General features: G+C 44.9%; 3 protein-coding genes across 3 annotated transcripts; 1 reads left to right on the forward strand and 2 right to left on the reverse strand.

The window, feature by feature from the left end:
* Positions 1 to 2,383: 2,383 nt before the first annotated feature.
* ctrb.3 (chymotrypsinogen B, tandem duplicate 3) lies at positions 2,384 to 6,105 on the reverse strand. The gene is made up of 7 exons (XM_015953238.2): positions 5,967 to 6,105; positions 3,663 to 3,766; positions 3,442 to 3,521; positions 3,159 to 3,240; positions 2,898 to 3,078; positions 2,675 to 2,808; positions 2,384 to 2,597 (listed from the first exon to the last, which is right to left on the reverse strand). The coding sequence occupies exons 1-7, from the start codon at positions 6,025 to 6,027 to the stop codon at positions 2,436 to 2,438; spliced, it is 804 nt and encodes a 267-aa protein (XP_015808724.1). The 5' UTR covers positions 6,028 to 6,105; the 3' UTR covers positions 2,384 to 2,435.
* A 1,108-nt stretch (positions 6,106 to 7,213) lies between these two features.
* On the forward strand, positions 7,214 to 10,205 carry LOC107381578 (chymotrypsin A). The gene is made up of 7 exons (XM_015953324.3): positions 7,214 to 7,325; positions 7,432 to 7,535; positions 8,726 to 8,805; positions 8,879 to 8,957; positions 9,036 to 9,216; positions 9,780 to 9,913; positions 9,991 to 10,205. The coding sequence occupies exons 1-7, from the start codon at positions 7,229 to 7,231 to the stop codon at positions 10,150 to 10,152; spliced, it is 837 nt and encodes a 278-aa protein (XP_015808810.2). The 5' UTR covers positions 7,214 to 7,228; the 3' UTR covers positions 10,153 to 10,205.
* A 2,720-nt stretch (positions 10,206 to 12,925) lies between these two features.
* agrp (agouti related neuropeptide) lies at positions 12,926 to 15,825 on the reverse strand. Its single transcript, XM_054731988.2, has 4 exons — positions 15,692 to 15,825; positions 13,714 to 13,925; positions 13,311 to 13,405; positions 12,926 to 13,242 (listed from the first exon to the last, which is right to left on the reverse strand). Exons 2-4 carry the CDS (start codon positions 13,850 to 13,852, stop codon positions 13,051 to 13,053), a joined length of 426 nt encoding a protein of 141 aa, XP_054587963.1. The 5' UTR covers positions 13,853 to 13,925; positions 15,692 to 15,825; the 3' UTR covers positions 12,926 to 13,050.
* Positions 15,826 to 16,182: the final 357 nt, after the last annotated feature.

Raw genomic sequence — 16,182 nt, forward strand, 5'->3', positions numbered from 1 at the left:
TTGCACTTCCCCATGGCGCAAACTCCCACTAGCTTAACCAGCTAATGTGCTCATCTAAAAACAGCCCCCTTTCACAACCAACTGAATGTGTACGGTTCCGCTTACGCCAACATCATACACAAAAAATGCTGAACACTAACTAGAAATTCACGAAAATGTTTATAGAAATAAAATAATCTTGTTTTTTGGGTCTTTGGTAATTTAAGACCTTTGGAAACTGTATTTAAGGATTATTTGTCATTTTTAAGGATTTTCAAGGCCTTAAATTTGGAAAAGCAAATTTAAGACTTTTAAAGACTTTTTAAGGACCCGCGGATACCCTGTAATTAATTAAATAATTTGGTTCTGTACCTTTCTCTTCAGCACAGCCAACAAAGGTTTAAGATGGGTCAGTCCTCCTGCATGCTCAGATCATTCCCTTCCCTTGCGTGAAAATTTGTTCCAAAATGAAAGCTGAACCCACATCTTTTTTATCTGTGAATTCAATGCCATTTGGCGAGTCTCAAATAAAAATTTTGTGCGTCTTACTGTAAAAAATATACCATTAATGTAAAAAAAAACTCTAAATAAACTAAATTTGCATCCTAAATCGAACCCAGATCCTCTGCATGAAAGTCTGACGTCTTACTAGGTGAGCTAAAGCCCCAATGATGTCCTTTGTACCTGTAACATTTATATCCTTGATGACAGCTGAAACAACGTTCAAAGAACGGTTCGGAGGGCGATGCCTGAGCGTGAACGCGCATGAAGCAGCCTGCTCGACCCGAGCAGCTCTCTTTTTCTGTGATTTTACAGAAAAACAGGCAATCACAGTAAAAATGCCAGGGCTCACTTTACAGGACCAGGGCATTGCAGGAGAATGTATGAAGAAGACATTTATTATTTCTATACATGTTTTGGCTGTCAGACCTCCATAATGCCCCTTTAAATACTTACATTGAAAACTCTTATTTAGTTGTGATAATGAACTGAACTCATTGCACTCATCAGTAGGTTCAATTGAAACATTTACGTTGTAAAGAGCATTCTGATGACTCTTGCTGTGAATTGATGTTATATAAACAAAATTGAATTAAATTGAAAATCTCATTCTATGGTTCATGAAACAGAACATAAAGAAATGAAGGAGGTAGCCTGATCTGATGGGCTCTCTTTTGGGATGGCCGCCTGGACATCATGAAGCATGGGCAGGCCAGATGACAGCTGTTGGGCCCAGGAAGAGATAATATGAGATGGGCTCCTGACTCAGAAATTTCCCATTTGCACTTGCTCTTAAAAGTCAGCTTTATTTATATTTTAATATTTGTATTGGTCTCTAGCAGGAATGAAAGCCTTGTGAGTCGTTCTCAGGGAAATTAAGCTCAGATGCTTCTGTTTGAGAACCTGGTTCCAGCGGAGCCAGCTGGTTGAGCGCCACACAGGCCGCCCCCGCTGAGGAACCAGGATCCCAGCCCCTCCCCCCTACCTACCGGGTCTCATGTTGTGAACTGTGACGTTTGTTGCTTACATGTCGGGTGTTTTTTTGCATTGGAGTGCTACACCCTGCTGGTGTAACCCTGTTAATGCCTTTTTTTTCTCCCTCCCTGAACTTCCCTCATGTAACACCCTTTTCATCTATCTATTAAGGTAGCGCGACGCATGTTGCGAATGACCGCAGTCACCAATTCTTGTTATGTGTCTTACCCACATATGTCTGATCTTTGAATTGTGTGTGCTGAAACTGAATTTCATTTCTCCGTATGTCCTGCACATGTGGTAGAAGATGACAATAAATGACTTTGACTTTGACTTTGACTAGAAGTCAGCTGGAGGAGAAAGTGGCTGTAGACGGCAGGATATGGAGTCTTATTTCGTGATATTTGGACATCTCGAGGGATGGCAGAGGAGTTAAGTACTTGTCTCATGACCAGAAGGTTGTGGGATTGAGTCCTTCAGTCTGCCACAATTGTTGTGTCCGTGAGTCAGACACTTAACCCACCTTGCATGCTGGTGGTGGTTTGAGGGACTGGTGGTGGCAGCGATCGGCAGCCTCAGGGCAGCTCATCCTCACCAGCAAGGGAATGTGTGTGTGAATGGGTGAATGACTTATTGTGTTCTGAAGGGCTTTTGGGGGTGGGGGGGTTAAAGAACCCTAGAAGGCAAATGCAGACAATTTACCACCTCTCCTCTGATTGGATCCACTGACTGTTTACTCTGCAACGTTGATGATTTATCTCCACAAATAACCCACGACTGGAGGAGTTCTTTCATGTGGTGGAGTTGCTAATGCTAGCGGTTAGCTTCTACTAGTCCAGACATGCTCTGCTTTTTCCCGGATGCGAAATCACAACAGCTTACCCGAGATGGGCGAGACCATGAATGTTGAATCAAACAAACAAACTGAAACAGTCATACAGTTTTATTTAGGCTGCGCTTCACCGCACACCTCTAACCACTCAGTTAGAGGCAAGGATCTGATCCACCCATCCTCTCAGCTCGGTGACGCGGGCATAGACAGCAGGAGTGGTGGTGGAACAGCGGCTGCTTCCCCAGGACACAATACCCACCAGAGTCCACACATTGTCCTTCTCACAGACCAGAGGACCACCAGAGTCGCCCTGAAACAACAAACTCATGAGGCGAGCAGATCAACACCAGCCAGGTCAGACAGGTAGGTAGGTGGGTGGGGCCTCACCATGCAGGAAGTGGCTCCAGCTCCTCCAGCACAAATCATGATGTCAGAGATGCTGCTGCCCCAGTGGCGCTTGCAGTCCTCATTGGAGAGCAGGGGCAGAGCAGCCTGTTGCAGCTTGTTGGGAGTACTGGGAGCTGTGGGAGAAAGTTTCAAATTCACCTTGGTGACTCCAACACCATATCTGGTTCTGGCAGGAAGAAGGAAGAAATTAAATGACTTGTACCGTTGTAGCGGGTAAGACCCCAGCCAGAGGTCACGCAGGTCATGCCAGGTTGGAAGAAATCACTGGACTCGGGCAGACAGACGGGGGACACATTTTGTCCCAGGCGGGCGGGGCTAGCCAGCTTGATGAGGGCAATGTCATTGTTGATAGTGGCAGAGTTCCATCCAGGGTGGGTGAACACCTGAGGGGGTAGAGAGGGAGGCGTCAGTCAGGATGGAGCATTTTGATCTGAAAAAGGATTATCTGATGATATCTCCTTACCTGGGCAGGTTTTAGGACCTGGACGTCCTCAACAGAGCCGAAGCCTTTATCGTGTTCTCCAGCGATTACACGATGGTAGGTCCTGATAGGGAACAAGACATAAACAATCCTGTGAAGTTACACGTGTGTTTAAACAACCCCAACAGCTGGAATGAAACCAGACCAAAACCAAAAATCGCTCCCATGTTAGACAAACAGATGAGCTGGTTCCAGTTAGCAGGTTCAGCACAACCAACCTCCACAAACACAACACAAGAGGATTGTGGGAATTTGCGTTACCAACCTGACGTTACAGTGAGCCGCTGTCACCACCCAGTTTTCACTGATCAGAGACCCTCCGCAAAAGTGGAAACCATTGGATTGCTGCAGACAACAATGCACTTCAGTCAGAAGGGGAGGAGCAGGAGGACAAAATGGGGGAGGCAATAAATTAGGAGGAGATAAGGATAAAGGAGAGGAAGAGGACAAGAGCCTGTTTCCGCCTGCTGAGGCCATCCAGCTCACCTGTAGAGACACCTGCCAAGGCCATGAGTGAGGCACCGCCTCCTCACCGTTGACGATGCGGGCGTAGCCAGACACCTGGGGTGGGATGGCAGGGCTGCCACAGCCTGATTGGACACAGCAAGTGGAAAAAATCTGATGAAAACACATCTTAATCGCACGTTTTTAACAGGAAGTCCCATTTTATTTGGTTTGTTTGTTTTTGTGGGTCGACTGGAGTCGTCGTTTTCAACCAAGCCCGACCCTGACCAGAGAAAGCTCGAAGGATCCAGCCAGTTTGAGCCGAATGATTAAGTGAACTGGTTGAGCTGAGTCTGGTTCTGACATCAGGGCGAAAGGGATTAGACTGTTTCTTTACATTATTACATTCCATGTTATGTTCTTGAAGTTTGGTAATTACTTTATTTTAATTTTGAAAGACAACATATTATGACTTCTGTGGATAAAGTTGTTTTTTAAAAAGGTTTTTTGCACAAGATTCTTCTCACATAAAGCGATTTTTGCTGTTTTATTCTTGACTGTTTCAGTACCTTCCAGAATCAGCCGTTTCAGGACTGTCACTTTAGGGAAACAAGCTGCAGCTGGCCACTCCCATCCATCCACTGATTGGCTGCTATGAGGTCAGGAGCTTGGTTATCAAGAAGGGGCTCAGAATAGAGCCACTGCTCCACCAACCTGGTGGTGTGGTAATTTCCCCGACTGTGACATCACAAGCAGGAAAAACCAGGAACTTACCGACAGTTCTTGAATATTCAAGTCACCATGACGAAGTACACCCAAAAATATGTGTCCATATTTAGTTATTTATTTAATCAATAACTTTAACTTTGGCTTCTCTCCCTTTTCCATGAGCTCGGAGCATTCTGCCTCCAAATTTAAACAGATAATAATTATTAGTTTGTTATTTTTGATCATTCCAGCAGATTGCGTTTCACATGTCCTGCTGTCACTGGCCATGTTCGAGTTGAGCTGCGCCTCGCCTGGAAAACAGACGAGAGCAGACAGAAGCAGCAGGGGGAGTGGCTGAAAGCCGGCGTGTAAGTTGGACAGATTTCCCTACATGTGTTGCTCGCAGGTGACGACGGATGAAGATATCACATTAGAGTTCATACTTGTTTAATTATTTATTTTAATTCTGGTGCCTGTTAGCAACCGAAACACATCCTCACGTGCTTGTGGATATCATATATTGTATATGGAGACCTGACTGTAATAATAAGTAAAGGTTATCAGCTGTAGGTTTAGTGTGCTCACAGGAAACGTGACAAAATAACACAAATCACATTCCTCTTTATGGCCTATATAGTTGTCATCATCAACGTAACATGATTTACAGAATACACGTGACCAACTAACATTTTGCATTCAACCACCGGATGTTTGGATCAAAATGTGAACAAATCAGATCTTAGATCAGGTGAGAGCCAGGCGTTTCCCGTCATGCCCTAGGTTTTGCAGCCGGTGGAGAGCAACTGCAGCGCCTTGCTCCAAAATCTGTGGCTGCCTTGATCTCACGAGGTTATTGTTGTCTACGTAGGCATGATGTCAGACATGGACGTAACTTTCACTTTAGAAGTGGGGGGGACACGGGGGGGGGGGGGGATCTTTACAGTATGCTCTAATGGGAAATGGGCTTCAATACAAACGGTTGTTTTCCGCTTGGTCCTAGAGCGCAACCAGTGTCAACTTAATATAGCGTAATATTGTTTTTGGATGGTAAAAAGTGCAGGGGTCAAAACTTGACTTTGGAAAAAGTGGGGGGGACATGTCCCCCCTGTCCCCCCCCAAAATTACGTCCATGATGTCAGAGCAAGTCGGCGTCAAGTCGGACACAAAGCTAACCGGCAAGCATTGCACGCCGATCACCGGTGATCTAATCTGCGCAGAAATGGCTCATCTCGAACACGGACACTTTCTGCTTCTAGTGTCTGCTCCCCACATGGCGGGAAGATCCCAGCTCTCTGATTGGCTAAGACTGCTTTCTGCTGCATTTTTTCCCGTGTTAAAAGATGCTGCACTTGGCAGACCTCATCAGACTTTCTACAGGAACTTTTAATGCAAACAATAAAATCTAGGTTTATTTTGCTGTTAAGTTGCTGAATCATTCTTCAAGTAAATTTTAAATGATGATTTCAATCAGCAATGTGCTGCTGATTCAACCCATCTGTACCCTCTGCCACCCCCTACTGGTCGCTTCCAAATCTTCACTTTGTCAGATTTTAATAAAACGTAATTTAAGAAGTCAGCAAAACTTTAACCTGTGAAGCAACGACTACTCAGTTAAAACAAAATGGTTCTGAGTCTCACCATAGGCGGCACCCACAAAAGCGAGGCAAGAGAGGATCCACAGGAAGGCCATGATGATCATGAGGAGGAGGAGGTGGTGGACGAGATGTGGTTTTATGCAGAAGGCAGCAAAGTTTCGGCCAATCAGAGCAGCTGTCAGCTGTTTATCAGAGCTGAGGTGGAGGTGGTGTTCTCACGGGTCACACGCCCCAACGTGCGGCTGTCTGATTGGCTCAGAGAAAAGTCTGACCTGGTCTTTTCCCCTGAGCTGGTTTCAGATCAGTTTTACATTTTATCTACTCTTTAGATGGCAGCTTGACTTCTACAGAGAATATTTTATTCCAAAGTACTTATTGAAATTTTACTGAATAAAAACCAATGAACGTAAAAAAACATCCCATCATCCTCCTCACCACCATCATTATTATCCTTTCCTCCTTACCATCCAATCGTGCACACCTTCTCAGCGGTCAATGGTGTGAGTTTCTTCCCTGAGAGTGGAAGATTATAGGTTCAAGTCCACGGTCGGGTCAGACAGCATTAAGGGGTTTGATCGGAGGGTTAAACCACTGATTCCCGAGCACGGCCGCGCCTGCAGGCCACCTTTTCCCACGTGGCTGGGTCAAATGCAGAGATGTAATTTCTCCAGTGTGTGATGACTTATGGGACTTTAACTTAATCATCATCATTATTATTATTAAATGAAATTCTTTTTTAGCTCTTCTTGCAGCAAACACATATGTAGGTGTGTCAGATATTAATATTTGATCAAACACTTGGAGATAAAACGATTTTTAACCAACAGGAACAAGAAGCAGACTTCTTGTATCATTTATTCATCTGATCAGAAACTAAAACCCTCACCGATCCAAAAAAGAGGAAACGAAACCTCAAACTAGATGAGCAACAATAAACTTCAGTCTTGGGTGACCTGTTGGCTGGATGATGACACTGACCTGGTTGGGTTTCATCGTGAAAAAAGGTTCAGATCTTTTTTATATCTCAGTGAACAAGGTTCAAAAGTTTTTATTCAGATGATGTTGTTTTAATTCCCCAGATTGGATCTTAGTCCCAGACTAAGACTCCAGCTGCTTCCTGAACTTTAACGGATCCTTCAGCCTAACTTTGGGAACATTTGTTTGTTTCATTTTACCTGGATTTGGCCCCACGTCCAACCTCCACGTCTCCATTCCTCCTCACATGGAAACTCAAACACATGCACCTGTCCAGACTCCCACCTGATAAGATGTCCCTCCATCCTGTCCAATCACATCGTTCCTCTGATGTATAAAAGCCCCTCACCCCAACGGCTCCAGCATGATCGAGCCATGGCTTTCCTCTGGATCCTCTCCTGCCTCGCCTTCGTCGGCGCCGCCTACGGTGAGACCCATATCATCTTCATCCATCCAGATTCTGACCTCCAGAAAAACATTTTTTCTTATCTGACTGTCTCTGTTTAAAAATGATGTGAATATGATGTCATCAGGTTGCGGTGACCCCGCCATCCCCCCCATCATCACCGGCTACTCCCGTATTGTGAATGGTGAGGAGGCAGTGCCTCACTCCTGGCCCTGGCAGGTGTCTCTGCAGGTAAACACTGCAGGACGGGGATGCTTTTCCTGACGGGCAGATGATTTTAAAGAGCAAGTCACCCCCTACCACAGTCTAGCTCCACTCCCATTTCCTGTTTGAAAAAATGCTCCACAAGGAGGTGTTGCCTGGCAGTCTGAGAGGGCTGACAAACACACACACACACACACACACACACACACACACACACACACACACACACGCACACGCACACGCACACGCACACACACGCACACGCACACACACACACACACACACAGGCTCACAGAAGCATTGTGACATCATATAGAACCAGCTAACGTCATAGGGTACCTCTTAGCCAATAGCGATGTAGTGCAGCGTTTGTAACCTGAAAAGGGGCTTAACGCTGATAGTCTTAGGTAGAATATTTAAATTTTTGTTAAGAAGCACTAAAGTGCTGAATCATTGACTACGTGTGTCTACAGCACGATTAGACACTCATTTATACAGTTTATCAGCTAAAAACTGTTGATTTGGGGGTGACTTGCTCTTTAACTGTTTCTAATCCTGTCCAATGCTGTTCCATCTTGTTCTGTCTCATCTGGTCCTCCCCGTTTCCACCCTGTCCTGCTTGATCCGCCTCATGTGGTCCACCCTCAGCTCAAACAATAACGTTTTGTATCCAACATCGCCTCTATGTTGGGTTCAAAACGTCTTTAACTTTTCTACTTAATTTCATATTTAGACATTGTTTTAACTAAATTCTCCCGCAGGATAAAGTAGTTTTTAACCCTCCCACTGTCCTCATGGGTTACCCTGCAAGGAAAGTTGACCATTGAGCAGGATTGATGGTTTATCCCTTGACGTCGACGTGCCAGGGGTGAGGTGGTGCTCATTCCCCCCCCCCCCCCCCCCCCCCCCCCCCGCCACATGGACCCAAGGGATAAACCATCAACCCTGCTTAACGGTCAACTTTCCTTGCAGGGTCACACCCATTAGGACAGTGGGAGGGTTAAAAGATATTTGAGAATAAAGTCCCGACTGATTCAATTCTTCAGGACTATGGTGTCCATCTTAGGACATTCTCAGGTCTCAGGGACTCGTCTTCAGACCACAAGTTAGGAATGAGGTCATAACACCTGACCGTTTGGGACTTTATTTTCTGAGATGGTGTGCGATACGTGTTCGTGAGGCCTGAGGACAGAACCTGGTGTGTTGATCTGTTTCAGGATTACACCGGTTTCCACTTCTGTGGAGGCTCTCTCATCAACGAGAACTGGGTGGTGACAGCTGCTCACTGCAATGTCAGGTAATCCTCAGACTCACCTGCTCCATCAGACAGGAAGTGGATCTCAGTGGGTTCTAATGGTTTTGTTTTTTAGAACCTCTCATCGTGTGATCCTCGGAGAACACGACCGCTCCTCCAACGCTGAGAGCATCCAGGTGATGGCGGTCGGCAAGGTGAGGAACAGTCAGAATTAGCTTTTCGTTTTTCTCCTCCTGTGGTCTTTCAGTCCTCATGATGTCACTTCCTGCCAGGTGTTCAAACACCCCCAGTACAATGGCTTCACCATCAACAATGACATCCTTCTCATCAAGCTGGCCCAGCCTGCCCAGCTCAACATGCGTGTTTCTCCCGTGTGTGTGGCCGCCACCTCCGATAACTTCCCTGGGGGCATGAGGTGTGTGACCTCTGGCTGGGGTCTGACCCGTTCCAACGGTAAGAGCTGCGACCAATCAGAAAGCACCATCTCATCTCTTTGTGGTTCTGATCAAAACTTCTTCAGAAGAGCGTAAAACTTTAAATAACGCTCAGAGATGGGTCATGAACCAGTCAGGACTAAAAGATGTTTCTTTGATGTGTTTGAGCTGCAGTAATCATAAAACACAGAACTTCAGTCAATACCTGTTATTCATTCATCTATTTGGTTGTTTGTTTAGTAGTTTTTATGCTTGCTTGATTGTTTATTGATACTTTATACAATCAGGTTTTTGAGTGAATCCCTTCAAACGTGAAGTTTAGGACTTTAGGGTGTTTAATAAACTTTAAATCTAATAAAACTGCTTTTTTTTGTTTTTGGTTGCAGTCGTTCTCATATTTCTGTTTTTAACATCAACCAACAAGAAGAAAAGAACCAAATAATGCTGAAGATTAGATTTTTATCAGCTGAGCCTTCTGGTTCTGGTTTTCCAGCCTGTTGCTGTCTGTCCACCAGATGGTGCCATGCATCAGTGTGTGTTAACGTGTGTGTGTGTGTGTGTGTGTGTGTGTGTGTCTTGCAGCCCCTGACACACCTGCTCGCCTGCAGCAGGCCTCCCTGCCCCTCCTGACCAACGATAACTGCCGTCGTTTCTGGGGCAACAAGATCACCGACATAATGATCTGCGCTGGAGCCTCTGGAGCCTCCTCCTGCATGGTGGGTGGTTCTGGCTGCGGCATGATCCGGTTCTGTTCAACACACTGTCTTTACGTTCTGGCGCTGTTTGGTTTCAGGGAGACTCTGGTGGTCCCCTGGTCTGTGAGAAGAGCGGGGCCTGGACTCTGGTAGGTATCGTTTCCTGGGGCAGTGGAACCTGCTCCACCAGCACACCCGGTGTCTACGCCCGCGTAACCAAGCTGCGCTCCTGGATGGATCAGATCATTGCTGCCAACTGAGCATGCTCAGCAGGACGCCTCCCATCTGAACTTAAATAAAACAGCAACTGTGACGCTGTTGTCTGATTTTCTTTACCACAGCACATCCATCCTCTTGTTCAAACAGCAAATTGTCAGAATGATTGACAAAAACTTTCACCACTTGGTTTGTTTTCAACTAGGGTGGGTGTCCAGAGGAGTTTCTTAGATCAGGTCAGGCTCAGATCAGGATTCCAGCTGCTGTAATGAGGATATTGATCTGTTGGGGTGAAGTGGATGCTGAGCTGAAAGATGAAGCTCCGCAATGACTCCTTCCTCTAGACCAGGGGTCTCCGGCGGTCAGCGGGCAGTCAGGCGGGGTACACCCTGGACAGAGAGCCAGTCCATTGCAGGGCAATGCAGAGACACACAGGACAGACAATCATGCACACATTCACACCTAAGGACAATTTAGACAGACCAATCAACTTAACAGTCATGTTTTTGGACTGGGGGGAAGCCGGAGTACTCGGATAGAACCCACACATGCACAGGGAGAACGTGCAAACTCCATGCAGAAGGATCCCAGGCCGGGAAGCGAACCCAGGACCTCCTTGCTGCAAGGACACAGCTCTAACCACTGCGCCACAGCGCAGCCACATAGAAGTTTCATTTAAAGTTATTTGTTCAGTAACTAGCTTGGATGCTCACACTTGCTAATAAAACGAGGATGACTTGCAAACACGAGTGAGTAAAAGACGATGGCTTTGTCAAAAATACGTAAAATGATAAATGACCCGCACTTGTATAGCACCTCTCAGAGTAAGGACTCCAAAGCGCTTTACACTTCATCCATTCACACACACATTCACACACTGATGGTGATGAGCTACGATGTAGCCACAGCTGCCCTTGGGCGCACTGACAGAGGCGAGGCTGCCGAGCACAGGCGCCACCGGTCCCTCCGACCACCATCAGCGGGCAAGGTGGGTTAGGTGTCTTGCCCAAGGACACAACAGCAGAATTCTCTGTCCGGAGCCGGGATCGAACCTGCAACCTTCCGATTACTGGACAACCCGCTCAACCTGTTGAGCTACTGCTGCCCCCAAGTGACATAAAGTGGACTATGGAAATCGGACATTTAAAGATGAACGGAATGAAGCTTACGCCTTTATTTTACCTCCGTCGGGTGTACGGCCAGTCTGCCTAATATGTTCTGAAGCAGTCGGACTAATAAAAAGTGGAAATCTAAAGAGACATTATGAAACCAAACATAAGCACTTCCACCAGAACTTTCCACCTGGGACTGAGGTTAGGACACGAGGAATGAAGGAACTGCGGGGACAGTACGAGAGAGCTACGCGGTTAATTACCGCACGACAGCGAGCATATGAGTGTTCACTGCGAGTACAGTGGATTTTAGGAAAACATAAAAAGCCTTTCACGGGTTCAGAAATGATCAAGGAGTGCATGGAAGCCGTGGCAGAAACACTTCTGGATGGAAAAGAAGGACAACAACTGAAAGAAAAGGTCAGATGAATTCCCATGTGGGCCACAAGCACAACAAGGAGAGCAGAAGTGTTATCCCAAGATGTACAGACCCAGCTTGACTGTGCTATTCAGAGTGCTCTGAGTGTGAATCAACAGTTGTGAATGACAATGCCCAGCTTCTGGTATATGTCAGATTCTATCATGAGGACAGTAAAGCTCTTGTGGAGGATCTTTTAGGCATCACAGCACTGAAAACACACACCAGAGGGGAGGATATTTACTCAGCAATTAAAGAAATGTTGACTGAAAGAGGGATTAATCTGAAAGATGTTGTCTCTGTTACTACTGATGGGGCACCTTCAATGATAGGACAAGAAAAAGGAGCAGTTAGTCGACTAAAAGAGGACAAACCGGACCTGTTGTTGTCATATCACTGTATTATTCATGTGTCTGTTCCGTGTTCCTCCCTCTCAGAGGAATATGGTGAGGTAATGAACACAGACACTAAACTTGTTAACTTTCTCCGTGCTTCTTCATCTCATCAGCGTCGTCTGCTTCGTGAATTTTTAGCATAGGTGAATGCAGAGGCTAATGACTTACTCTTGCATTCCAGTGTTAGGTGGTTAAGCAAAGGCAGAGTGCTTGCACGCTCCTGGGGTCTTCAACACGAACTACAACAATTTTCTGTCACAACAACAAAGTCACAAGGCCAGTTTTTTTTTTTTTTTTTTTCAGTTTCTGGAGGATGAGGAAAACATGGACAAAGTAGCATTTGTTCTTGACATCACAGGGCATCTCAATGATCTGAATGTGAGATTACAAGGAAAGAACAACTCCGTGTGTGATTCATTTAAAATCTTCAAACTCAGGAGAAATTTGGTGATGGGGGTAGTGGACCTTTTGCTGTTTTAGTTGGGGACCCCTGCTCTAGACCCTCACCAATGACCACAAGGTCTGGATCAAGATCTAAAGAATCAGATCCTGGACCCAAGCGTCTGAGCTCAATTATCCAGGGCTGGTGAGTGTGTCTGCATGGGGAGAAGGTGGTCTGTGATCACCTCCTCGACATTTACCTGCACCCTAAAATCAGGCAAACCCACCAACGATGGGTATTTGAGGTGGAATATTGGTGATTCCAGTCTGGAGATGCAGCAGGAGATCTGACGGATGATCTAAGCTAATCAAAATTCAGCACCGAGAAAAAATGAAGATCTCCATTAAAACAAGTCAAATTTAACAAAAAAAAAAAAAGTTATTTAACACAACTTTACGTTAAAACTTGAACTTTGCCTTAAATTCATTTGTTTCTCACACTAAAACCTCGTTTTTATCACATTTGCTCAATTGAGTTGATCTGAATACGTTTTTAGTTTATTTCACAAAACCATATTTATTGAAAAACACAGAAACACAGCTTGTCTCAGTCTGAAGGCCTCTGCAGGCGTGTCATCAGGTGCGTCTGGTCATGCAGGTGTGGCCGACAGGACGACAGTAGCAGATGGCGTTGTAGAATCGGCAGTAGCAGGTGTCACAGGGGTCACAGCAGGGCAGCGAGTAGCCCAGACAGAACTGCTGGTGAGGGATGCAGCGGCGTGGCGAGCGTGTGGCTCGACCCTGCAGCTGCAGCGCTGCAGACGAGTCCTGCAGAAACACGGAACAGGTGAGTTCAAAGCGTTCAGCAGCTTAAAAATACCTGCAAACAAACACACCTCATTGTTTGATCCTGCCTCCATCAAAAAGCGATCCTCCTCTGAGTCTTCAGGTAGGAGGGCAGGGTTCACCTGGCTGGGGGCGTGGCTTCTCTCTGCCCAGGACAAACAGGAACTAGCTCGTTTAATTGAACAGGTCCAACGTGATTAATCAGGTTTGTGACATTGCTCCTTAAAGCAAACTCAGGTTTAACAAAACATTATATCCAAAGCCGGATTTGCTGATGTCAGACGAGGGGGCGGGGCTATAGTTTGACCTGCTCAAACAGGTGATACTCCTGAGTTTGGCTCCCAAAATCTTTAACTTTTAGCGTAAATGTTTCTCAAACCATTTAAAATAAAGTTAAACAAAAGTTTTTTGTAATTTTCTGTCAGTTGCCTGTGGATCCCTGGTTGGACCCACCCATGTCAGGCAGGTAGGCGGTATCGGTTCTGTGGCCAGCAAACGGACCCTCATCCAGTTGGAGGTTTCCATGAACAAGAGAGGAGGAGAGTCGCAGCAGACTGAAGCACCAACAGCAGAACAAGAACGCCCCGAACATCCTCCTGCTGCGACAGAACAAGGAGAAGAATCTGCACCGCAACTCCCACAATCCTCTGCTGCTGGATCAGCTCCTGTGGAAAGAAACAGGACCTGGGTTTGGCTTTAGAGTCACATGATAAGACTCAGTTCTGACCCATTTTGGGGCAGCAGTAGCTCAGGTGGTAGAGCGGGTAGCCTCATGATCGGAGGGTCATGGGTTTGATTCCAGCTCCCGTCAGGGGTATCCTGCTGTTGTGTCCTTGGGCAAGACACTTCACCCAACTTGCCTGTGTTAGTGGTGGTCAAAGGGGCCGACGGCGCCAAATGGCAGCCTCACCTCTGTCAGACCTCCCCAGGGCGGCTGTGGCTACAGGTAGCTTACCATCACTGGCCGTGTGTGAACGTGAGAGTGTATGAAAGCATCTTTGGGTGTCTGGAAAAGCGCTATATAAGTTCAATGCATTATTATTATTATTATTATTATTATTTATGACCTGGTTGAAATTCAGTTCTGACCTTGTCCCAACCCGGTAAAAATCCAGTTTTGACCTGGTTAAGGTTCCGTTCTGACTCTGACCCATTTATGGCCCGGTTCTGACAGTCTTCACAGAAATGACGCAATGCACTGAAATGTAAAAGCTTAATTCTAACTAAAACAAATGAATTACGTGATGAACTTTATATTCTAACATCAGACGAAGGATTTTGGCTAAATTATAATCCTAGTATAATACCGGTAATGTTAAAATGAAAAAATAAAAAGTATAAGAATGTATTTAAATTTTTATCGTGAGCAGTTTGGCATCAGATAATCAAAGGACCAGAAACCAGTAGTTTTTTTGCTCATTTTTCTCTTTCTGCAGAATTGGAAGAACTTTAAAAATTTAGGCGATAATTTCAAGACTTTGAGCCAGACTGTGATCAGCATACCTATTTTTTCTTCCATAATAATAATAATAATGATGATAATAATAATAATAATAATAATAATAATAATAATAATAATAATAATAATAATAATAATAAATAATTATTATTATCATTATTATTATTATTACCAGTTTTATACTAAGTGTAAATAAAACAAGATAAATCAACATTTCAAACTTGGAGGTTTTTGTCATTTGAAGCTGAAACAGCTTAAGTTTGGGTAAAATCAGTTGTTATTTAATTTTTTTGTTGAAACAGAAGAAACTAAAATAAACCAAACCTAAACAACAACAAAACAGGATCATAGACATAAATACTTACTTTTCTCAGTCACAAATGTGTAGAAAATAAAAAGGACTTTCACAAAAAATATGAGAATGGAAAACTGGTTTGGAATAAAATCACCAAACATGAACTAAAAATAAACAAAAAATGTTACTAAAATCGGTTCAATTTGATTTTTAACAGAAAAGAAATAAACAGGCTGCACAGTGGCGCAGTGGTTAGAGCTGTTGCCTTGCAGCAAGGAGGTCCTGGGTTCACTTCCCAGCCTGGGATCTTTCTGCATGGAGTTTGCATGTTCTCCCTGTGCATGCGTGGGTTCTCTCCGGGTTCTCCGGCTTCCTCCCACAGTCCAAAAACATGACTGTTAGGTTAATTGGTCTGTCTAAATTGTGTGTGTGTGTGTGTGTGTGTGTGTGTGTATGTGTGTGTGTGTGTGCCTCATTGTTTGTCCTGTGTGTCTCTGTGTTGCCCTGGGATGGACTGGCACCCTGTCCAGGGTGTACCCTGCCCCATTGCCCATTGACTGCTGGAGATAGGCACCGGTCACCCCCGCGACCCTACATGGACAAGCGGGGTCAGAAAATTGATGGATGGATGGAATAAATAAACAAAAAGGAGTAAATGACACAAAAAGGAGACTCACCTTCTTCTGGAACTCCAGCTGTATTCCTGTCTGGCTGGTGATGGGCGAGTTTAAAGACCCCCAACAGGAAGTAGGTCACATGACCAGCTGGGTGGGCGTCACCATCATCATCATTAATGTAATCACAAGACTAAACACCAACTCTGACATGATAAAGAACAAAACCTAGAAAGGAAACAGCATTCACTCTCACAGTCACACACACACACACACACACACACACACACACACAGTTGGGTTAATCTGGATCAAATATTTCAGATCAAACTGTGAATAAAATCTGTATATTCTTTTCTTTAGGATATTTATTATAAAAACGTTTTAAAAAAGAACAACAAACAGGTAACATCACCCAGAAAAGAGGTTTGGCCTTAAATGGATTTCATCAAGATAAGAATTTGGCACAAAAATATAGATTTATTTTATTTTTTAATCATGTCTTTTGTTTTAGGAAACATGAATTCCTTTGGAGAACTTTATTTCCCAAATTA

Source organism: Nothobranchius furzeri, chromosome 9, assembly GCF_043380555.1.
Source record: "Nothobranchius furzeri strain GRZ-AD chromosome 9, NfurGRZ-RIMD1, whole genome shotgun sequence".
In the NCBI taxonomy this organism is placed as follows: domain Eukaryota; kingdom Metazoa; phylum Chordata; class Actinopteri; order Cyprinodontiformes; family Nothobranchiidae; genus Nothobranchius; species Nothobranchius furzeri.

What these genes read in the sequence shown, in the direction of transcription:
- ctrb.3 (XM_015953238.2), bottom strand. Translation starts at nt 6,027, where the DNA reads ATGATCATCATGGCCTTCCTGTGGATCCTCTCTTGCCTCGCTTTTGTG. An exon ending in GCGGCTCACTGTAACGTCAG is followed by an intron (nt 3,241 to 3,441) that starts GTTGGTAACGCA and finishes GTTCCCTATCAG; the next exon opens with GACCTACCATCGTGTAATCG. An exon ending in CTGGAGCCACTTCCTGCATG is followed by an intron (nt 2,598 to 2,674) that starts GTGAGGCCCCAC and finishes TTGTTGTTTCAG; the next exon opens with GGCGACTCTGGTGGTCCTCT.
- LOC107381578 (XM_015953324.3), top strand. Translation starts at nt 7,229, where the DNA reads ATGTATAAAAGCCCCTCACCCCAACGGCTCCAGCATGATCGAGCCATG. An exon ending in CTTCGTCGGCGCCGCCTACG is followed by an intron (nt 7,326 to 7,431) that starts GTGAGACCCATA and finishes TGATGTCATCAG; the next exon opens with GTTGCGGTGACCCCGCCATC. An exon ending in CCTGGCAGGTGTCTCTGCAG is followed by an intron (nt 7,536 to 8,725) that starts GTAAACACTGCA and finishes GATCTGTTTCAG; the next exon opens with GATTACACCGGTTTCCACTT.
- agrp (XM_054731988.2), bottom strand. Translation starts at nt 13,852, where the DNA reads ATGTTCGGGGCGTTCTTGTTCTGCTGTTGGTGCTTCAGTCTGCTGCGA. An exon ending in CGCCTACCTGCCTGACATGG is followed by an intron (nt 13,406 to 13,713) that starts GTGGGTCCAACC and finishes TGTCCTGGGCAG; the next exon opens with AGAGAAGCCACGCCCCCAGC. An exon ending in AGGCAGGATCAAACAATGAG is followed by an intron (nt 13,243 to 13,310) that starts GTGTGTTTGTTT and finishes GTGTTTCTGCAG; the next exon opens with GACTCGTCTGCAGCGCTGCA.